The sequence below is a fragment of the Canis lupus genome, chromosome 6 (assembly GCF_003254725.2).
Source record: "Canis lupus dingo isolate Sandy chromosome 6, ASM325472v2, whole genome shotgun sequence".
Classification (NCBI taxonomy): domain Eukaryota; kingdom Metazoa; phylum Chordata; class Mammalia; order Carnivora; family Canidae; genus Canis; species Canis lupus.
Genome location: NC_064248.1, coordinates 13029120 through 13052356, shown reverse-complemented (window position 1 = coordinate 13052356; position 23237 = coordinate 13029120). Strand labels below are relative to the sequence as shown.

The 23237-nt window shown below is 55.2% G+C and overlaps 1 protein-coding gene across 15 annotated transcripts in view; it reads left to right on the top strand.

Moving 5' to 3' along the window:
* The window catches only part of SDK1 (sidekick cell adhesion molecule 1), a 911663-nt gene that overhangs the window by 840592 nt on the left and 47834 nt on the right, over positions 1 to 23237 (top strand). For 13 of the 15 annotated variants that reach the window (XM_035717437.2, XM_049111182.1, XM_035717440.2 and 10 more), the window contains 3 exons: positions 4333 to 4468; positions 6012 to 6071; positions 8099 to 8200. In XM_035717437.2, the coding sequence (XP_035573330.2) occupies positions 4333 to 4468; positions 6012 to 6071; positions 8099 to 8200 (298 nt within the window). Of the gene's footprint in view, positions 1 to 4332; positions 4469 to 6011; positions 6072 to 8098; positions 8201 to 8665; positions 8989 to 23237 lie in introns of those variants that run through there. The other 2 variants (XM_049111186.1, XM_049111183.1) reach the window with 2 other exon arrangements.

Sequence of the window (23237 nt, the reverse complement as noted above, 5' to 3'; positions counted from 1 at the left end):
AGGGAAATAGAAACAAAAAAACACAGACATGGCCTTGCCTTTGGTCAGCGTGGAATCAGAAACAGCGTGGAATCAGGCACAGTATGGCCAGGGCCAAGGGCTTGGATAACAGGTCTGTGGCTTGAAGAGAACTTTCTGTTTAGTCACAGGAGGCTCTAGAGACAATCTGGCCAGATTTCCACTCACCATGGTTACAGAGCTGAGCCTGGGAGGGTGAGCCACCAGCTGAATCCCACACTGCAAGGAGCCAGAACTTGAATCCAGAGCCTAAACATGGCCCATGGCTTCTAGAACTCTCTGTGTGGCACATGGAGCTGCCCTACAGACACCTCCCAGGACATCCAGAGTCTTTCACAAAGGACAGATGGGCTTACTCCAAATTCTAGGAATGGAAAGTGTGGTTAAGCCCAATTCTGAGTCCCATGCAGGCAGGTCCCAGAATCTCTGTGGAGCCTCTTCTGCTTGCACCTCGAAATCACTCTCTCCTCCTTGGCTAGAAACTTTCATGAGCCCAGGATCCGTGGCCTTGGCCCTTCCCCTGTACCCGCTGGCCCCAGAATGTATATGGAGTGTCTGCTGCCTATTTGCAGAAACCCGTTTGGTCCCCAGTGACCAAACTCCCAACTTCCTGCTTGTTAATTGTGGTGAGTTAAACCTCAGCTTCTCTCTGTGTGAAGAGCGAATTACCCTCAAGCCATCAAATCTCAGGCCTCTGCCTCTACAGAGTCAGGCCCTGGGGCTTCACAGCCTTCCTGCGGGGGGTCCGACTATACTGTGAGGGAGGCTGCGGAGGTGACCCAGTGGTGACATTGCTGTGCTGGTACTTAAATAGACCCAGCCGCTCAAGGGTCCTCTGCCCACTGGCCTCTTCATCTCATGGATTCAGGTCAGCTCAGGTCCCAGGGAAGGAACTGCAGTGTGTCTCATCATTGCTGCCCAAACCCCTGCCATTGCCTCCTTGCTCCACTCGAGCACAGTGCCTGGGGGTGCTCAGCCAGGATGGCCCGAGACTCCCAGCGTACCCAGGAAGGCTGGATGTGGACAGGAGACATCCCCGTATGGTACCCCCTGAGCTCCCATGGTGCATGTGGTGTGAGCAGACACATACCAGCAGGGGCTCTTCTGCCTGGTTACCCATCCTTGCTGCTGGGAAACACCAGGGCTCCAAGCTCTCCCGGTTCCCCACGGCCACATCCGGGCACTGAGCCACCATCCCAAGGGACAGAGGCACTGGGATCTGAGGAGCATGTCACTCTGCCCTCCTGGCGGGAGGTCACTTCCCATACCCTTTCTGTAAAATTTAAATGATAGGACGAAGAGAAACCAATTCTTACACATCAATTTTTTCCAACTTTTCCATGCACCGTATTTCTTGAAGAAGGGGGTTAAATAAGCTATTGCAATGCTGTAATAGCCATGTTTTAAGGATGCCTTGTGGGATTAGGATTTTCATTCTCCACTGTGGCCAGTCAGAAAACCAGGCTTAGAGCTGAGGTGGCCAATTGCCTCGACCACCCTGTCTTCTTATGAAGAGACGAGCGTGTATGCACGTTGTGTATGCACACAGTCCCCGCATGATCCACGTCTGCGGGAGGCACACCCACTGACACCATATCTGGCACCAATCAGCAATAATGCTGAAGGGCCCCTACCTCCTTAGAACCAGTGTTCAAAGCAGGGTTTGAGGGACCTAAAAGCTGTTCTGAGGGCAGCTCTGTGAGTGCTGCAGGGAGTAGTTTGAACACAAACCCTGTCACCAACAGCCCGTGTAAGGGAGGGTCTGGCATACTACAGTCTGTGGGTGGGGGCACACCCCGGATACGAGGGACGCAAGGGTACACCCTCACAGTCATACGCCAGGCCTCTCAAACACTAAGGTTTCATCAAAGTTGGTAGAAAGGGGGAAATTTAATAAAATAGTAAAATGCATAAGAGAACCCCAGCCTGTCACTTACTCCCCAGACTAGGCTTCACCACCAGTTCTCACCTCCTTTCTCTACCTGGAGAAGGCACCAGATCCCACGGGCTAAAGGCTTGGTCCCCAAGGCTGCCCCCCCACTTCAGACGCCAATCATGAGTATTGTTGTCACCTGTGCTTCTGACCAACTGGCTGTAAATCAGAAATTCCTACGGCCCCCTCCCTGGGCTTGACCAATATGTCACAGCAGCTCACAGAATCAGAGAAACATCTTATTGATGAGATCAGGTTCATTATGAAAGGATATAGCTCATAATGAACAGGAACAGCCAGATGGACGAGATGCACAGGACAAGGTATGGGGGGTTTCCAGGTGTGCCCCTCTCCCTGCATCTCCATGTTTTCACCGACACGGAAGTTCTCCGGATCCCGTCCTCCAGGGTTTTGTGGGGGCTCATTACACAGGCATGACTGATTAAAGTATTGGTCATTGGCCATCGAATGAACCTCCAGCACCTCTCCCCTCCCCAGAAGTCAGGGTGGGACCTTCTGATCACAAGGTTGGTTCTCCTGGAGGCCAGCCCATATCCTTAGGTGACATCTAAATGTCACTCATTAACATGACAAGAGACACCTTTGCCACTCTGGACCAAAGACGTGTATAGAAAAATATCTTGCTCATCTGAGCGACTACCTAGATATTCTTCTGATAAGTCACAACATCTCAATGCATCGCTGCAGCCTCTGCTTCCATGCTCACGTGAAGCTCTCCCTGTGGGTGTGTCCAAACTTCCCTCCTCTTAGAAGGACCTTTGGGTGTTCTTATTGCCTCAGTATTTGTCAAATGATTGCTGGATACTAAGTTGCTTCTCAAAATATGCTTTGTCTTCATCTATAGCAACTGATAATGTGGAACTTCATCAAAGTTGGTAGAAACTTGGACTCCCTGTCTGAATTAGCTATTAAAATACCTTGTTCATGTTCATCTGTCCAAAGTTTGCCAATACATTTGCAAACAGCTTTGCCATTAGTGACCTCCAAGCTTGAAGGTAGTCCTGTTGTTTTGGGGTGTCATTGAAAAGACCCAGAGAGACTTTCTTTTGGGGCTTACTGAGGGATTGGCAGCCTAAGCATGTATTTGCTCAGGATTGCATATATGCAAACATCTATGGCGGGTAGATTTCTAGAAGTGTGTAATTGCAAGTGCATTGAAAACTTTGATAAATAAAACCAAATTTCCCTCCAAAAAAGAAACCAGCCATTTGATTAGGGCCCTCCCTACTACATTGTGACCTCCTAACTGCATCACTTCCAGAGACCCTGTTTCCATATAAGGTGGCATCCAAGGGTACTGGGGGTTAGGACACCAACATTATTTTTATAGGGGACACAGTTCAACCCACAACAAGGGGGGTTTTCTGCAACAAAGCTGTGGCCTCTACTGTGGGACCAGGACAGAGTTTACTAAGGCGCTGGGGGCACCCTAGAGACCACAGGATAGGAGTCTCAGGAAATTCAGTGTGCATCTCTGTCTCTGGACAAGCTTCATGACCCTGCTGGCACCAGGGTGCCAGGCATGCACTTTGCTCATCTGTCTGGTCACAGCCTTGATGGTTCTTGTCCTTATTTGCTGAGTATCCCAGGGGAGAAAGGGGTCCCAGACACCCTGACCCCTGACTGGCACTATGGTGGCTGCAGCCTTCCCCAAACTCATTAATCAACAGAAATTGACAAGAGGGAGAATGTGGGCTGGGCATCCCGGTGAGCGGGATGAGCATCCCATCGTGGGTTAAATTCTGAGCCTCAGGGCCTGTCTTACCACTGTTCATGTTCCACAGGGTATCTAAACATCGAATGAGCACTTACCCTACCCTACCCTAGGCCCTGTGTATGCCAGCCGACATGGGAGGGGCCACAGGGGTTCCCGCTTAGGTCTGAGTCATGGCAGAGTGGGGGTGACCTGGTGTGCAGAGTAGTAAGTGGGCTGCCACGAGCCTGGGTAGCCATCAGACACAGTGTGGGGCCAGCCAGTGGATGATGCAGAACCAGCCCATATGCATAGTTCCCCTTGAGTTCTGGGTTCACCAGGCAAGGGCAGCTTCCTCACCCATCTGCGACCTGGGCCATAATGCCCTGCCTTAGCCCGGGGCTCATACAAATATTCGGGCTGCACATGGGATAAGATGCCCAGTGCCCACACACAGGCGCCAGAAAACCCAGGCTCTCAAAACCTGACCCTCTACCTGGAGCTCCCTGCACTCCTCTTCATGAACATGGCACCTACCTTTTTGTCTGCAACCAAGAACCACCTGTTGGTCTGCAACCAAGAACCACTGACTTCCTCCGCCGTTGGCTGATTCAACTTGAAGCAGAGGTGGCCATGCCCCGTGGGCTGACCATTACATTATTTGCAGCCTCCTAGAGATGAGAGCCTGAACGGCCTTCTTCAGGGATACCGGATCTACTACCGGGAGCTGGAGTCAGAGGCATCCGCAGCCACTGTGTCCAAGACACTCAAAACCCCTTCGGCTTTACGGGCCGAGCTCACAGGTGAGACGCTTTCCCCATCCATCCTTGCACAGGCACCACGCTGCGCACCCAGGAGAGCAACCTCTGTGCATGTTCATTACCTACAAGGCATGGTGGGAAATGCCCTGGAGGGTCAGAGGAGATGTGGCTTGCCTCCAGTGAGCATAGCCACTGGAGTGGACAGGTCTCTGGGGAAGCCCAGGCATGCACAGAGAGATGGTGGCCCATAGAGGGCTCCTGCGCTTTGGTGGCTTCCACCCAGTGCAGAGATCAGGGGAGGCTTCACAGTGGAGGAGGAACCATTTGAAATAGGTTGTCAAGGGGAAGGGATTTCACCGAGGACACAGGGAAGGTGTGATTTACAAGGCCTGGGAAAGCTAAATGGTCTAGAGATGGGGAGAGCCAAGGGGTTCCTGGATGGAGCCAGCGAGGAGCACCTGCCTGCATGAGGCTGGTGGGGGCGTGCAGGGAGGGAGGAGACAAGCCAGGCCCTCCAGGGTCATCATGTTGCTGCACCAAGTGGAGCAGTGGACAGAGGACCAAGGGAATGGACAGAGGCCGTCAGTGCCGGCTGCACTGATGGGGTCAAGTCAGGGGGCTCCCCGGCCTCTTGGCGCATACACAGCCCTCATGTGGAGTGGTGGCTCCTCTTACCCAGAACGATCCACCTGCTTAGCCATGCTCTCCAGTCCCCCTGGCTCAGGTATGACTCGGATACCACAGCAGCTGAGGCAGCTTCCAGAACTTCTGGAAAGGCCACTGGCTCTCCCCCATCCTCCTCTCTCAGGAGGTCAGAGGGCATCCCCCAAACTGTCACAGAAGATCTTTCTTACCCCTCAACATCCTTGTAGCTTCAGAATGTGTGGCTCAGGGACCACATCCCTGTTCTCGGCTACCTGGCACCCCAGAGCAGGCTGTGCCTTGGGCCTGCTGGGGCCACGGGGCCGCAGACCGGCAGCAGCCACACCCTGCCTATCCCAGGAGTGGTGCTCTTTTGTGGCTCGTTTGTCTCCCATGCTCTTGGCCACACACCCCATCCCCACCCCCAGGAATTCCATGCTGAGAGCCTGACAGTATTTCCCTGGGCTTTGTAGTGAAATCGTAACAACAAAGTGAGAGGACCCAGGATGCGGTTAGGTCCATACACCTGGCCTCAGGCGCACTTTGTGGCTGGCTCACCCCCATCAGAGTAGGGCTCTTACCTGAGCACAGGTAAGCCAACAGCTGTGCCTGCTGCCTGCCGCAGGGTATCTGGAAAAGTTACCGCTCTGGGGGAAACCCATTTCTTGTCTTCTTTAGTGTTACTTGCGTTATGTGCCAGATAACTAGTGTGATCCACTCCGTCAGAGGGTGAGCATGGGCCCCACCTGTCGCGGGCCGGGCTGCCCGGCTGTCTCGGGAAGCAGCACAGGAAGCCCAGAGAGCTAATGGAAAGTGTAGAGGCTGCGGTGTGGACAGGCAGCGGTTTCCGAGCCAGGCGCCAGCCCTCCGTTCCTGCAGACATCATTTGCAGTAACTGTTCCCTGCGTGCTAACTGCCTTTCTGCTTTGCTTACCCCTAATAGCCCAAAGCAGCTTCAAGACCGTGAACAGCAGCTCCACGTTAACGACATATGAATTAACACGTAAGTGCGTGCCGCCTTCAGCGGGAGGCGCCGTGACCGCGGGGCAGGCTGGGGCCGGCGCCAATTGGCCTCTCAGTGGACCAAGTGAAAAGCAGCTTGGATTAATGGCTCTAATTTCTGGAACTCCCCCTTTCTAACGATGCTCCTCAACGCACCAAAACCATCAGGGAGACAGGAAAGGAAACTTCTAGAAGCAGAGGCTAGGAAGGGGTTTTCCTGACAGCTGACATTAGAATTTGGGAAAGTCCGAAGGAGCCAGATTGCCTGTCTGGTTCCCTTCTGCTTTTTCCTTTTACTCTATTTAATTGTGTTAGAACATGCATAAAATTTACCATTGTAGCCATTTCTGAACATGCAATTCAGGAGCATTAAGCCCGATCGTGCTGCTGTGCCACCATCAGAGGCCACGTTCGGGGCCCTCCCCTCCTCCCAGGTGCGGCGCGGTCCCCGCTAAGCCCTCACACCCTCCTGCACCCAGCCCCTGGCGCCCACCGTCTCCTTTCTGTCCCTGTGCCTGAGGCCTCCAGGGACTGCACGCAATGCCTGTGCTGCCGTGTCTGGCTGCTTCCCCTTCGAGCTTCATCCCTGGGGGGTGCAGACGGGAAACCCTTCCTCTTCAAGGCTGAGTAGCACCCCACGGCGTGCACTCACCCCACGTTGGCTGCCCGTTCATCGTCCCTTGCCTCTGACCATGGCACGCTGCTTGTCCTCGCATTCCTGGTCCTCAAAGGGCTCCATGGTCCAAATGCAGGGCTAAGGGGGCTCCACAGTGTGACTCCCTTCCATGTGGCGAACTTTCCAGGACTGGAACGTGAACAAAGGAAGGGAGGGAGAGGAGCTGGCCCTTCCCAAGGCCCTACTATGTGCGGGCACTCTTGCAGGGCTTGCCAGCACCATCCCCTTGCATCCCCTTGCATCCGCAGCAGTGCTGGGTAGCTGGCCCCGCCCTTGGGGCCAGGGTGGGAAGCACACCAGCCATCTTCAGCTCCACACTACTCCCCCAAACATGGCTCTACCGTCCCATGTCCCCATCCAGCCACCACTCCACCCATCACCTTGTCTCCTGCGACGTTCCTGATGCAGAAGCAGCTTAGAGAGTCAGAAGCCTGGGTTCCAGAGATGAGGCTTCCCTGGCTGGACCTCACTCCCGGCTTTACAGTCAGGTCATGAAGAAGGAGAGGGACCTGACCACGACAGTGTCCATGTCCACCCTGGCTTGTCTCAGTTGACACTGAGGAGCCGCACAGTCCCGGATGGGCACTGACAGGCCAAGCCGTTGCATGCACCCCGGAAGGCAGCCCAGCTTCAGCAAGGCTGAGAGGAGGAGAGGGACAGTCCCTGCCCCACTCTGCGGGCACATCCCAAAGCCAGCGGGGGCAGGAACCTGTGTTCCCATTCACTGAACCTCTGCTAACCAGTGGTTCCCTGGGAGGCAACATCTGAAGCCTGGCATGAGTCACCATTCGCTCAGGGGGCCACACCTGGGCAGCGCCCCCTCCCCTGCAAGCCAAGCAATGATGAAGCAATATTAACCAGCAGGAGAACCTTCCAGAATGTTTAGGTTCCACAATCAGCTACTTTCACCCTATCTCTCGTGCTTGGCCTGTGTAACCCTATATACATGGCTTCACACGCCCTTGTGTTCCCAGGACGCAGTTGTTAAAAACTCAGAGGCGTTTACGTTGCCGGGATATTTCCCCCTTAAATGCTGGAATCTTTCTCCATCTGTTCTTATGGAAAGAGTCCGGACCAAAGGCAAGCCTGCATCAGGTTGTGGCGCCTCCATTCTTCCCTCTGGGACAGGGCCTTGCTGCCACCTTTATCCTGAGCGCAGAGTGGGACAGGTCTGCTGCTTAGCACCGTGGCTGTTACTCCGGGGCCAGGGAAGGAGGAGGCCACTCCACAGGCCCCTGGGGATCCCCCACGGCCTGCCCCGGGGTTCCTGGGCAGACATGGACCCCCTCCGTGTGGTTCCAAGGCAGGGAGGTGGTTCTGGGCCAGCTGACCCTGTCTCCTTCCGCCTGTAGATCTGAAGAAATACCGGCGCTACGAGGTCATCCTGACAGCCTACAACATCATCGGCGAGAGCCCGGCTAGCGCGCCTGTGGAGGTGTTCGTTGGCGAGGCCGGTAAGCTCCGGGCAGGGGTGCCCTCCGGAAGGCCCGGTCTGGCACTCTCAGGGCTCAAGCAGTGTGCCCGTGTTGAGGTGCTGGCGGGCCAGGAGGTTCCAGGTCACTACTGGGAAGGACGGGATCTGCCAAAGGCTGGGCCATCCTGGCAGCCAGAGGAAGCCGTCCAGTCTTGCTTTTAGACCAGAAGGTTTATTTAAAACCCGGAGCCCTTGTGAGTACCAGGACGTGCTCCAGGAGAGAAGCTGCTGCTTCCACGGGATTCTGGGCATGTGGGGACCTTGGCATCTGCCGGGGATGTTTGTGCTCAGTCTCCCATGGTCCCTGGCAGGGCCACAGCAGTGGCCCAGCACCCACGTCAGCCTGACCTCCTGATAATGGCCCCTTCTCGGGTCTCTGAAAGCCCATATGGATCATTGCTTACACCCCTTTTAGATAAGATGCGACCCCTGAGTTTGTTTCCAGGCCTGTCCCTTCTCTGGAGGCTCACAGAGAGACGTCATGTCGTGTTGAGAGCAGATCGGGCTCCCTTCTCGCCTGAGGGCCCTGCCCACTCCCCTCTGCCTCTGCCGGGGTCCTGCTTGCATCAGCTGGGGCAGTCGGGAGCGTGCTTCAGGCCAGGAGCCAGCGGAATTCCCTCTGAGGACAGAATCCCAGACTTGCCGGAGATGGAGGTTCGGCCGCTGGGCCAGCCTGCAGAAACGAGTCAGGTGACCTTTTGAAACTTAGAGACGTTACTGTTAGAAACCAAATGACACTCCTGGGGGCGTAACTTAGCAAGATTTTTCTAGAATGGTCAAGCGACATTTGCACCAAGTGAGAATGAGCGAATTGAGATGTGTGGAGCGTAGCTTCTGTTGGTGTCTCTGTACGTTTGTCCCCAGGGGTTAGTCAGGGCCTGTGGGGTGGGGGCTGGGCAGACGCACCTTGCCTCAGAGAGGAGCCCACCGAGGCCGACCGAGCAGCAGCATGGGCTGGGAGGGGACGTGGCACACATTTCCTGGAAGGGCAGGGCTCCAGTCCTATCTGGCATCTAGGCCCAGGTTGGCCACCACAGGGGTGGGTTGAGGGGGGGCACCCAGCCGGCTGGCTGGAACCCACAGCACTTGCACGGCCCGGCAGTGGCCTACTCTCAAGGCCTCCGGTACTGGAGGCAGAGCCAGAGTCCTGAGTCCCAGGGGTGAGGGCAGATGTTCAGAGGAAAGGACTAGAGCCAGGGAGGCCCCAGGAGCCTGTCAGCCAGCCAGGTCGCCATGGGCCTAAAGCCCAGCTGCACGCTCCTTGCCGCGTTAGCAGGTCGGTGGTCTCTGGGTAAAATGCCTGCAGTGTGAAGTCTGCCGTCCCCAACACCCCGAAGCACCGCTGTCAGGCCCCACATGGGCAGAGCTCCCCCTTCCCAGAGAGAGGCCCCGTGGCCACCAGCTGTCCCCCCTCCCCGTCCCTCTTCCCCGGTGCCACAGCCCCGAAGTGACCCTGTGAATCTCCAGTTCTGAACATCCCGCCGTATTTGTGCTCTTGTGCTGGCTGCTTTCACGAACACGTTTTTGAGGTTCAGAGTGCGTGTCCACCCCTCGTCCCTTCTCACGGGTGCTGGGGAGCATTCCGCTGTAGGCATGCACCACGTTTTGTTTCTCTCCATCCATGGATGGACACTTGGCTTGTCCCCGCCATCCCAGTTCTGTGAGGAGAGGCACTGGGCATTCTCTAGCAGCGCTGAGCTGACATCACATCCGAGCAGACAGGAGGCTCCATGGAGGCTGCAGCCAGGGCTGGGGGGGGTGGGGGGGGGGAGCCAGGCAGGCCCTGAGGCCAGGTGCTGGCTCCTCCTGCTCCCCGGGGCCCCTCATCACCCTGCCTTCTCGGGGAGGGGTCCACTCCCCAGCTCTTCCCTAGAGGCCCTCCTCAGGGCCCGCCTCCCCCTGGCACGCACCTGCTCCACATGCTGTCTCCCCACATCTCCCACCATCAGCCTCCTGGGTCCTATAACCCCCAGAAGGGAAAGGGGGCCCTACCCATCCAGCCTGGACTCCTGGACCATCTGACCCGATGCACTCTCTCTGAGGAGCCAGCTGTGTCGCTCAGTGCACCTGCAGGAGGTGCTAAGAAGTGCTTTTAAAGTCTCCTGAGCAGTCTTGTACTCAAAGTGCGTGGAACACTGCTCACCCTCGTACCCCAGTTCCTCCTGTCCCGGCCCAGGACCCAACTCCGGGGGCTTCTTCTCCAGGAAGCTCTCTCTGAGCCCCTCCCCAGGTATATGTCCAGGTGTCTTCCACTGTGCCCAGATCCTCGGGCACTGTGAAAACATCTCTGCCTTTCATTATCGGATGGGACTGTCTGGTCTTCCTCCTCATGGGACCACCACCACTCATCTCAAAATGCTCCTCATCCTGAGCTTAGGACTGGAGGGGACATAAATGCCTTTACTGTCCTGCAAATAGAGGTCCCCAAACACTCCCATGAGGACAAGGCAGGAGAGCAGCTGCAGGATCCTGGGAAGCCCCCAGATGGGATGAGACAAAGTGGGTGGAATTCACATCTCAGAGCAGGTGGGAATAAGTTGGGGGGGGGGGACAGAGATGCCTCATCCTGAAGCAAGGTGACAAGTGATGGTGGCATCTGCCCCATGAAAGCTGTGACCCCAGGACCCTTGCTGCCACCCACACACTTGTGCAGTGGGTGTGTCTCTCCATTGAGTGTCCTTCCCAAGCCTCCTACAGTGCCTGGGCAAGGGGGCGGCGGTGCTGGCCAGGATGCAGGAGCACACTTTTGGAAGGCAGGCAGGTGGAATGCTGGCCCTTGAGCCCATAGGCAGCAGCGGGAGCAGGGACCAGAGAAGCCTGCTAAGGGCTAGGATCTGTGCAAAGGGGACTCTCAAAAGAACCACACAGGAAAAATCGGATGCTCATGGCCCTGCAGCTCTGCTCCCCTCACACAACCTCAGATGGGTGCAGGGATGGAGTTAGGGAAGGAACTTGTATGTTGGCTCCTTCCACCAAAATGCGGGTACAGCCTTCCAGTCGAGGACTCAGAGCACCGAGGCAGAGCAGCCCAGGGGACACCAGGAGACGGTGTGTTGTGCACCCTGGGGGAGAAAGGGCGAGACCTGCCTGCCCATGTCAGGTGGACACGGGCACTGATCTGCTCTGGGCCTTGAGATGTAGATCCCAGGAAGGAGCAGGGCCATGGCCCCAGGTGCTAAAATCAGGAAGTCTTTGGTATTTGGGTGGAGAAGACAGGGAAGCAGGCTTCTCAGTGTACATGTTAGCCACTCTGGAGCCGCAGGGGAGTCTGCTATGCATAGTGGGCTCTCAGTTACTGAGCAAGTCACTTAACCACTCTGGGCCCCAGCCTTGAGGCATCATGGTACATGAGTGCTGTGAGCTAAGTCTAAGGACACTGAGGTCTGCATGCTGACTCTACCTGCCCCTAACACACTTGTCCTGCCCAGAATATGACCGCACAGGGTGGATCAGTATTTGTGAATGACAGATTGAGACCCTGGGTGAGTTACTTGATTCCCCCTGGCCTCATTTGTAAAGCAAGGTATTTACAGTAGGCCTCTGAGTCTAGCCCAAATATGCAATATTTAAGTCTGTTTCACCTTACAGAGACAAAGTAATTTTGAGGAAATTTCTCATTGAAATTGATATCTGAGCCCAAGCATTAAACTGGTGAAAATTACACATCAGTGTGGACTCCAGTTTACAGGAGATAAAAGCCCAGCCCAAACAGGCTTAAGCTGAAACAATCATTTCTTAACTCAAGTAACAGAAAACTTGAAGATCCTGGGTACAGCTTCAAGTATGGCTGGATCCAGCACCCTAACTGGCTGGTTTGATGTCCCCTCTTGGCTCCACTCTCCTGTCAGTTTGCTCCTATCTTGGGCAGGCTCCTTGTGACGGTGCCCCTGCAACTCCAGGCACCAGAAAGGCAGCTTCCCTTCAACAATGTCTGCAGAGGAAACCCACTGGTTCTCCTGAGTTTGCCTATAGTGACACACCCATCTGCAGACCAGATGCAGTGGCCAATGGCCTGAGGTCCCCAAAGGCAAGTGACAATGTCATCTCTACCTGGGCCATATGAACCAAATGGAAGGGAGGATCCTGGGAGAATTGGTGCTTCCTGCAGCAGTGTGCATGGCAGTGTTTGCCTAGTGGCCAGAGCTGCTTCTGAGAGAGGTGCAGAGACCGTGTATATCTGGACACAGCTGCTGTCCCAGCGGTCCCCAGTGATGTCTCCAGGCCCATCTGTGTGTTCCCAGGTTCCAGGTGTTGCCCACATTCCAGCCTTCAAGCCACGTGCTACTCAAGGATGGGCCTCTACATTCAGGCTAAGGCTACCCTCCTGCCCTGAGACACGGGTGGGCACATCACCACCTCGCGGTGTTTCCAGGCCTCCCAGGCTACTCTGCCCTGGAACAGATTCCGGCTGTGTCGCCTGGAATCCCTGGTCTTGCCTCCCATCTCTGGGAAGATCCCCAGGCTTCCTCAGCCCAGCCTCAGGGCCAACACCTCGGGCCAGGGGCCGGGGCTGCGGGTGAGGAGTAGCGGTCTCCTCCTCTCCAGGCACAGCCTGTGCGTTCCCTCCTCTGTCCGGAACACGTTGTACACACAGCTTTCTGCACTTGCCAACTGTGGTCTGTCTGTGCTCTCTGCTCCACGAATCAGAGAGCCCCTCCAATAGCCCACCCCCGCCCCGACATCCTCGGGACTCTGGATTGCCTGGATCGCTGTGGCAAGGGGTGGGGAGGGAGGGACACAAGCAGATCAGAAAGGAATCTCCTTTCTGAAGCCTGGCGCCCCTGCTCAGAAGCACAGACACCAGAGACAAATGACAGCATGCAGCATCCCAGAGGGTGGGGACCCCCGGGGCCAGGGACCCACAGGAAGTTCCCAGTGGGGAGTCTTCAGCCCCAGCTCCCGTTTGCCCTGTCACCCCTGCCCATTCAAGGAGGATAGACATCTGAGGACCCAGGAGCTCGGAAACCATGAGGGCTTCTAACAAAACATGGCACAGTAGACCTGACTGGCCCCAAACCAAGTCCAAGGCTTTTTATTCTGACTGTTGTTCTGCTTTGACCAGAAACTGACCTCACCCTGAACACTCTGTGGGGGCCAGCGGGGGCAGAGCACTGTTCCCTGCTCGGACGGTGGGGATTGTGGAAGCAGAGACCACCCCACCCACACGCTGCTGCCAGGGAAGGGGCATGACAGCCCCATTCTCACAGAGCAGGGGCTCCTCGTCCCATCGGTGCCTGCCCTGGCCTGCCACCCCAGCTACCCACTCAGGACCTGGCAGCCACTGGATTCTACTCTGCTCCCATCTGCTGCCGACGGCCGCTGCACAGGCCGAGGGCCAAGGGCCAAGGGCTCTGGAGCTGGTGGGCTCTTACCAAGCTGTCTGATGGGTGTTGCTAGAGCCCCTGTGAACTGGGGTGTGATTCCTGAGGCAGCAGGCCCAGGTGCCTCTGTCATAGGGTCATGGTGAAGATTCAGTGAGACTGAGCATGAAAGGTACTTGGCCTAGCGCCTGGCCCAGGGATGCACGGACAGCTGTAGGTCCATCTGCACTTTGGAGGGTTAGGGAGCAGCTCCTGACAGCGTCTAGCGCTGCTCCCCCTCTGAGCCTCGGGCTAGCTCTACAGGCAGAATGTGCTCCCTCTCCCAATTCAAACAGGGCCCATCTACAGAGCCAAGCTGGTCGTGGCAGAGGAGAGGAAAGCCAGTGTAAACCCCAGAAAGCTCTGGGCAGATGGGGTGATGGCGGCCAGGAGTAGTGTTGGCCCAGGAAGTGACTGAGGCAGCCGAGTGCTTGGCCCAGGCCTGAGCTGCTAGCCCGCTCACACCTGATGCTCAGAGCCTGGCCATGGACCCAGAACTCTGGTCTGGTCCCCGGATGATGGGCCACACTGCACAGTCCACAAAGTCAGTAGTCAGTCCACTTTGCCATTGGATGGCTTTGTGGGGCCTCCAGCTATCACTGGGCACGCAGGGGGAGGAGAACCGTGGGCCCCTGGGCCCCTGGGGAAAGGCAGGCTACCATGGAGGGGAGGGGTGCATGGGCAGGGGCCTCTTGGGGAGGTGGTCCTGCTCCAGGGCGGGAAACACAGGTCAGTCTCACCCTTTGACTTTCTACCAAGAAAAGCTGCCATCATAGAGATTGCCACCTAGAGAAGTAGGCCAGGGTGGCAGGTCACCACTCCCAAGGGCTTTCGGCACACAGTAAGCCCCAGGCAAAGCCAGACTGGGACTGTACCCCCAGGTCTCATCCCCCTAGAGTCAGCATGGCCAGGCCTGTGCAGCCCTTCTCTCCTGCCCACTGCCTGAGGCCACCTGTTCCCCTGAGTCTGGCTGCTGTGTCTCCTTCCCTCCGTGAGCGTCTCCAGCACCTTCCTATGAATGTGTGTGAATGTAACCCACGTGTGCCCGCCTGTTCATGGAAGCTCTGAGGGCAGCCACAGCCGCTCCTGCTCAAGGGAGAGGCTAGAGACTCCTCCACACCCGCCAGTCCCCTCTGTCCCGCTGGTCCAGGGCATGGCCTCTGCAGGGAGCATGGGGCACAGCCCTTCAGCGGACAGGGAAGATGCCTCATCTTAGCCTCCAGAGGCTTCTCCAGATCTTGCCCCTTGCATCGAGGTCTGGCAGTGGTGGACCTAAGTCAGGTCTGAGATGGCAGCTGGGGCCTCCTCCTGGGGCTGGAAGGAGCAGGGACTCCAGAATTTCTCCATAGGAGGGGCTTGGGGGAGCAGGCAAGTGGGGCTCACTGCTGTATAAGGAATGGGGGCCAGGGCCAGGTGATGCCTCCCTGGATGAGGCAGGTGGTACTGAATGGGGTGGGCCGGCGCTGGGTCCAGGTGGTGGGAACCCTTGCAAACCACCCCTGGGGTTACTCCTGCTGTTTCACGTGGGTGGGGTCACTGGTGCGGGGTGCCGGGTGCAGGGCCTTGCTGTCATAAGTGAAGCCTCTGTGAACAGTGTTGTGAATCTTTTACAACCTCGCTGATTGTCTCCTTGGGAGAAAATACCAGAAGCAGAGTCCCTGGCTCAAAGGACAGGAGCGCTTGTTGTCTGGAGAAACTTAAACTCATTGACACCTCGTGCAACAGGGACCAGGACGGGTCTTATGGCCCCTCTGCTTCCACTTTTAGATCTTGTCTCATCTGTCAGGTGAAAATCTATCTCCCTACTGTTCCATCCGCAGACCCTTAAATCACTACTCTGCCATTAAATGACCGTGACTGTACATGGTGACGTTTCTCATGGGGTCTTAGCATCCTGGAGGGGATTGTCAGAGCTCTGTATGCATTAAGCACATCCCGTCCGACCCTACTTGTGGCCCGTTGTTTCCCCTTTCTGTTGCTTTTCCACTCACTTTAGTGTGTTAATATTGTATGTTCAAACCCGTCGCTCGGCTGCATCGTCTCCTGACCAGGAGCCCAGCAAGTACCTGGAGTGTCTCCCAACTTTTCACGGTTCCGTTTTCCCATAAACTCTTTAATGCCTCCGGATTTGTTTCGGTGCCTGGTCAAGGAGAGCTTGTGGGTGGATGGTTTTAAGAGATGCCGCCCCAGGACTGACCTCTCTTCCCAAGGTTCTCAAGCGCATTTCAGGTTCCTGTGACTTGCGCTCCCCCCGGTGCCGCCAACCCCGCTGTCACGCCACTTCATTATACGTTCTTCGTCTACACTGGTGCTTGCCCTACTTTTTGTTTTCCAGAACTTCTGAGCCGTTTTTAGGAACTTTATAATCATTTTGGCAAATTCTGCTGGTGGTTTTCCAGAATGTGTATTATGTTCTAAACAGGCGGGAAAGTGTGCCTTGCGGTCATCTTGCTCGCTGTCCCTCTCTGAACTGCCCTTCACCACCCCCCCCCACTTCACCTCCCCAAGCTTCACTTGGCTCCTCCCCACCGGTCACCTGCTAGACTCCTCCCCATAGTGTTGTCACTGTGAGCTCTGTCAGCCCGACAGCTTGTCCTTGGCCCGCATGTGGCAGCCAGGCCCCGAGGCCCACCTGGTTGTCGAGGCATGGCTTCAAAAAAAAAAAAAAAAAGGATTTGACTGGTTCCTCCTCCAAAAGAGGGAGTCAGGACTTTCTCCTAAGGCCAGTGGGAAGCGCCCATGAGAGGTCAGGTCAGCAGCCCACCCCATGTGGGACCTTTGTTCTTTGTCACAACTTTTGCCAAAAAGGGAACACAGACGGTCACATACTATAGTCATCCGGGTGCTTTAGGGGCCATTTAGGTCGCTCTGGGCCTGAGTGTCGCTTCACAAGACTGCAAAGCATCTTGGAACGTGTGGTTGGCTCATTTTTTTTTTTTTTTTAATTTTTATTTATTTATGATAGTCACAGAGAGAGAGAGAAAGGCAGAGACACAGGCAGAGGGAGAAGCAGGCTCCATGCACCGGGAGCCTGACGTGGGATTCGATCCCGGGTCTCCAGGATCGCGCCCTGGGCCAAAGGCAGGCGCTAAACCACTGCGCCACCCAGGGATCCCTGGTTGGCTCATTTTTAAAGAATGAGAAACTTACTGTGAACTGCGAGCCCTACCTTTCCTGTAAGTCCCGGGTTTTTAATTGCTGCTGGTTGGAGGAAGAGAGAGATGGCACCGCTTCTTGCTGTCTTAGCTCCCCCTAGCGACACGTAGAGCAGGGCTCCAGCCTCAGGTGACAAGAGAAGGCTTTGGAGCTCTGCTGGCCTGAGACGGTGTGCAGCCCAGAGTCGATGGCACTTTGGCCCACGGCATCTCCCTGTCATCACCTACTGTGATCTCCAGGTAATAACTAATGGGTGGAACGCAGAGTCGTGACAGCATGAAAACATGAAGCGTAGGTGACAGGTCCCGTCTCTTGTGCGGTGGACTGCATGGTGTGCAGGTGGAGACATGGACTCACACACAGGTGATCACAACAGAGCGAGTATCTGCTGGGACGTGACAGCCTGCTGTGTGCCAGGCAGGATTGCTGTCTTTGGCTCCCAGATGAGCCGTGGATGCTCAGAGGCCATCACTCAGTCTGAAGGTGCTGGGAGCTCCTGGGGCTCCTTCTCACCTGCTGGGGCTACAGCATGTGGTTTGCAACCTTGACGCACAAACTCCTGAGGAGCCATGGCCTCTGAGTGCAGACTGGAGAGTCCCCGCAGAGGGGCATCCTCTAGCATCGCTGTGCCTGGCCCTAGCAGGAGGGCAGATATTGGTAAGGGAGTGGGAAGCATGCCCATCCTCTCCTCAAGCCAGGGAGAGTTGTGAGGGCCTGCTCCCTTTGTTGCCTCCTCCAGGCTGTCTTCAGCATCCCATACTCCAGGACACCCCATCCTGAGGCCACAGGGGAAGGAGACAATGGAACCAAGCAGCTGTGTTGGTTCAAAAGCCCCTGCAAGTGCATGGGGGGGATGGGGTGCTGAGCAGGCGAGGGGGCGGCTGATGCAGGAGGGACCCGAAGACTAAGCTGGCAGTGCAGCCAGACACGGCCCTGGAAGAGGAGGCAGGAAAGGAGGGCACTTCCCACAGCCTGGTCAGTGCTGGGGTGCCATGGGGACCCATGGAAACCTCCAGAATCGCCACAGCCCCCCACTCTCCCCACCCTGTGCGGGGGATCCTTCCCCAACCTAGTCTCATCCCATCCCATTTCTGTTTCAACCCCCCAGTAGATCCCCATTGTCTGTAGGGGAAATATAAAATCTGGTCCTGAGACCAGCACTGGGACTCTTCCTGTCAAGCAGCATCTCTGGCCACTATGAGCGTCACCTGGTTCTCCAGCTCTGTGTGACCCTCTTCTGTGCCACGTGCTCCCTGTGCAGCCTCCCAGCCTGGATTACTGCCTTCCCTAGTGGACGTGGGGCCTAGGAAATGTTGGTAGATAAATGACATTTCTAATAACCTAATTTCCATCGATGTAGGAAGGTTATAGAGAATATTCGAAGGCCTAATGCTTTCTTTGGAAAGGATCCCAAACATCACGCAATCCAGACACCAAGTTCTCGGCCAGATTCTCAAGACATTCCTCTCAGTACCACATGGGTGATGGGTGGAGACATCTCTGCTGAGAGCCCACTCACTCCACAGCTCAAGAGGCCCCTGAGCGGGGAAGACCCGCTCCTGCCCTTAAGCAACCCACACTCTGGGCGGAGAGAGATGGCCTCTCCTGGGATCTCTAAGTGGATGAGGGTGTCCAGGGTCAAGCCTTACGGGCTGTGGGGCCTTCGCACCTTACAGAGCCCCGTGTGGTCTGGCATGCCTGCTGGATGCATAGACACTGGGTCATCCTGGGAAGGAGGGTAGCATCATCGCCACGTGTGTGACTAAGCAGACTGGCCACATGGGGACGGGGTGTTCGTGCCACCAACCCGGCTTCTGGCAGCACCAGATGAAGCAGTGGATTTGAAAGTGCTCGGACCCCGGAGTGTCTCCCCAGCTCTCCAAGGCTGGATGCTTGCTGAGGCTTCTCCCTGCTGGGGACCTAATTCCCCAGCCTTACTCGTACACTTACTTCTTAAACCTTGTTCCTTTGACCTAGAGCTTCTCCTGGAGAACTCTGGGGGTCTGACACAGTGGGTCCTGATGTTGGGATGTAGGAGAAGAGTGGGAATTGCGGGGAGACACCCTGTCCCCCTCTTGCAGTGTCCTTTGTCTTAGTTCAGACTTTCTGCATCCCAGCAGGTGCAGGGCTCAGAGTTTACCTTCATTTTATAGGTGAGAAAAACTGAAGCACCGAAGCTTCCAGAGGGTTCTCCAAGAATGCCCAGCTGGTCAGTGGTAGCAGGACACACCAGTGTGGCCACCTCATCCAAGGCAGCTATTTTTCTTATAAAATAACTCCTACTGGGATCAGAATCAGAAGAGAAGGACGTAGGTTTTCAAAATTGAGAAAACCATGGATTAAGCCAGTCTGGGCCAGCCTCACTCTCCCTGGAGCTTCTTGCATCATGTCACCTGCCTCCCCAGACTCCCTAGGGCCCCCATTGCCTGCCCAAGCATGTGCAGACTCACCTCTCCCTCAATCTCCACAAGCGTCCTGAGCGGCCAGAACCTGGTGGCTCTCATGTATGGCAGTTCCAGGGTTACGTGATGGGGACGGGCTCATAAGGCTAGCGGCCAGGGACATTCCAGCACTCGTTGTACTTGACCAAGTGGCTTAGCAGGACCCTCTTCCCAGCCCTGCCCTGCATCCTCGCTTTACTGATTCAGAGAGCAGGGTCCCCAGACCAGGCCCAGGGGCCAACTCCAGCCAGTGCCTGTTTTTGTGAATAAAGTTTTATTGAGATGCCCATTCGTTTACATTCTGCCTGTGGCTGCTTTGGCCATACAAAGGCAGAGTTGAGTTGCTGCGACAGAGACGTGTGTCCCTCAAAACTTAAAGTGTTCTCTGGCTCTTCACGGGAAAGCTTCCTCCTTTAAAAAAAAAAAAAAAAGATTAAAGATTTTATTTACTCAGACAGAGAGAGAAAGAGAGAGAGAGAGAGAGGCAGAGGGAGGAGCAGACTCCATGCAGGGAGCCCGACGTGGGACTCGATCCCGGGTCTCCAGGATCAGGCCCTGGGCTGAAGGCGGCGCTAAACCGCTGAACCACCCGGGCCACCCCCACGGAAAGCTTCCTAATGCTTGTCCTTGAAGATCAGCAGAGCCTTCCAGTTATGCAGACTCCAGTTCACATCCAACCTGTTCTGGGATAAACAGCTTAAGCCCCTTCAGACTGTTTTCTAAGGTGTGAAACGAGAACAAACATCTTCCCCCCCAGCTTGAGTTTTGCAGATACAAACTGCGTAGGATACAGTTGATCAATTGGGGACTGTGGTTTGTGGTACACAGACCGCCGGTGGTCACAATGCAGTCATGGCCTATTGGGGCCTGGGCCTTGCTCTGATGGGAACTCACCCTACAGGCAAGGAGGAAAACCCAACAAAAGGTGCAGGCCACATAGCTGATTTGCTTGAGTGGCTTTCACCGCTGCTTCTCCTGCCAGAGGTGGGGCAGCAACTGAGCTGCCGTGCTGCTGATGGCATCAGGGACGATGGAAAGCAGAGAGCATCACTGATGGGGATCAGACGCTGGGTGTGCCCAGCACTCACCTTAATCAATGAAATACCAGTGAGAGAAATGTGTTTGCTATTATGAGTCTGAAACTCTGGTTTCAACTTCCCTTCCTATTTTTTTAATTAATTTATTTTGAGAGAGAGTGTGAGGGAGAGAAAGAGAGAGAGAGCATGGACAGGGGGAGGAGTAGAGGGAGAAGCAGGGTCCCTACTGAGCAGGGAGTGTGATATGGGACTCGATCCCAGGACCCTGAGATCATGACCTGAGCTAAAGGCAGACGTTTCACCGACTGAGCCACCCAGGGACCCCAATCCCCCTTCTTATTTAAACAACTATTCTTAAACCACAGTTTGTAAAGCCAGCATCTTAGGGTTTCAGTGCCATGTGACAGCTGACTGCCCATATCTCAAGCTGATGAAGCTTCGCTGCCTTTAGTTCTGGGCCTGGGGCACCCCTCCTCCTCCCCACATGGGCCAGCTCACTCTGTCTGAGCCCCCACCCACCCCACCGATCTCCTCGTTGTCCTTGCTCTGGAGGCACCAGTGATAGACCCTCTCAAATCCCCACACTGCTCCAGATTCCTGTAATTCCTGCAACACATCTACCATCCCAAAGGTGGGCAGCCGTCTTCCTCTGAACTCACAGTGCCAGGCCCTGCGCTGGGTCTGGGCTGGGTTGGCCACAACAGTGGGTTATCGCTCAAACACCATGAAATCCCACATTTACCACAGGGGCTACCCCAAATTCAGGCCCATTTGTCAGAGCCCAGAATGTACAGCGACTGGGCCTCAGCTGGGTGCCGTTCGTAGAGGAACTCATGCTTGTTGGTTATATCGCTACATAACAAATTTTCCCTACACAGCTGCTTGAAACAACACACGTGTGCTACATCACAGTGTGTGAGTGCCAGGTGTTCAGGCACAACTTAGCTGTGTCTCTGGTTTGGGTCTCATCCAATTGGCAGCCAGGGCGGCCATCTCATCTGAAGGCTGGACCAGGGAAGGACCCATTTCTAAGCTCACTTGCGTGGTGGTTGGCAGGCCTCCATCTCATGGGCCAGTGGACAGAAACCTCCCTGAGCTCCTTGCCACGGCAAGCCTCTCCAGGGGGGCATCTCCATGGCTGCTGGCTTCATCAGAGTGAGTGCATGAGAGGACAGGACAGAGAGCCAGCAGGACAGGCTCTAGTTGTGGAGAAGCACGGTGTCCTATAAGTCGATCATGGTGCCACCACCTGCCACATCTGCCACGATCTGTTGGTCAGAAACAAGTACTCACAGGAGGGGATTACATGAGGGAGGGTGTGAGTACCAGGAGGTGGGACCGTGGAGCATCTCCACCAGCCAAGATGCTGGTGTCCAAGGCTGTGGAAGGCAGAGTGCCCAGGACAGACCTGTGCTGCTCCTGGCTCGTGGAGGAACTGCAAGGGGAGAGACATTTAACATGTCAGCACATGGTGACAGTCCCTACAGGGACACAACCCATGCAGGACCAGTGCACCATCTGCCCCTGCTGGGCGATTCACTGGACAGTGAGTGCAGGGAGTGAGCTTGGAGCAAGACACTCTGTCAGGCCACCTTCCAGAATGCCTCCTCCTTGCTGGCCACTAAACTTTGTCTTCTCAAAATGTACTTCATTTCGTCTCTGAAACCCATTACATCTGGTATTTTCTTCTATTTTATTAAAGGAACTGAGGCTCTGAGAGATTGACCTGTGTCCCAAGCCCTACAGTCTGAGCCCATATCTTAAAACTCACCACCCAGGGTTTTTCCTATGACCTCCCACCTGCAACCTCTGCAGCATGGAGTCCATGGCATTGATTGTTTTTAAGAACAGTTTTTGGGACCCATTTCCTGATTCCTCTTGTTAAGCTTCCTTAGAGTCATGTTGGTTCTGGCTTGGCAGTGAGGTGGTTGGAGAAAAGACAGGCATTTAAGCTCAAGGGAAAGGCATCAGGCTGTGTGAGATAGAGCTGGGCAGGGCAGCCACTCCAGAAACCCCAGGAATGTGGCCTTGAACCCCCTCCCTCCCCTGGCACTGTACTGGGAGCCAGGCCGAGAGGCTGGGAGTGTGGTGTGAGTCAGGACCTGGGGCCAGGCCTCTCTTCACCCTGGTCTTCCCCTACATGAAAGGTGGTTCCACTTCTTGGGGTTAGGAAGGTGAGGTGAGCCCAGACAGAAGGCTTGCACAGGCACCCCCGCGCCGCCCTCAGCACTGTGCTCATGCCCTGCAGATGGGTCACTGCGACCCCAGCAGCCGGCAAACTAGGTGTTCTCATCTAGGGCAAAAGGCCCTGTGGATTCCTGGAGACGGGGTACTTTGGTTTGAGAAAAGGAGATCCATGTCTTTGTGTTCATTACAGATTTATAAAACATTGTCTTCTCATTTTGAATTCTGTTATAGGCTTTTAAAAAAATTATTGTGTGGTGTCTAACTGAAGGCTTGCTTACAGACCCAGAGTTTCTCAGGGCAGGGCTGGCAGCCGCCCGGCCACCTGCAAAGCCCTGAGCCTTGGACTTCATGTTCGGTGACGGCAGTGATTCTCCTGTCTTTCTTCTGGGGATGGTGCCCCTGCCCAGAAGTGAATGAAGCCTTTGTGTTTCCAGGCTCTGCTCGCCTTTTGAGAGTCCCCTCCTTTTCCACTTTCTTGCACTGACTCATTGTTCTGTCTTGACTTGTCCCCCACTGAGTTGAAGAACTATGATCCACTTAAGCCTCCTTTATGTATTACGGAGACCCCAGAGGTTAGATAATTATCCAGAGCTGGAGTCTGTCTCCAGGTATCCTGGCTTAGAGGAACAGATTGTGTTGGCAAAGTTTGCTGAGAAGATAAACTACATTAGAGAATTCTAGTTCCTGTTGACTTCAACAGGACATCAGAAAAACTGCTTGCCAGAAAAATGTTGATGTCATTAAAGTGAACTGATGAATGTGTATAATTTTTTTTATTATATAAACAAATACCTCTCTTGTTATATGCAAATATTAGCAATGATCCTCAAGTTATC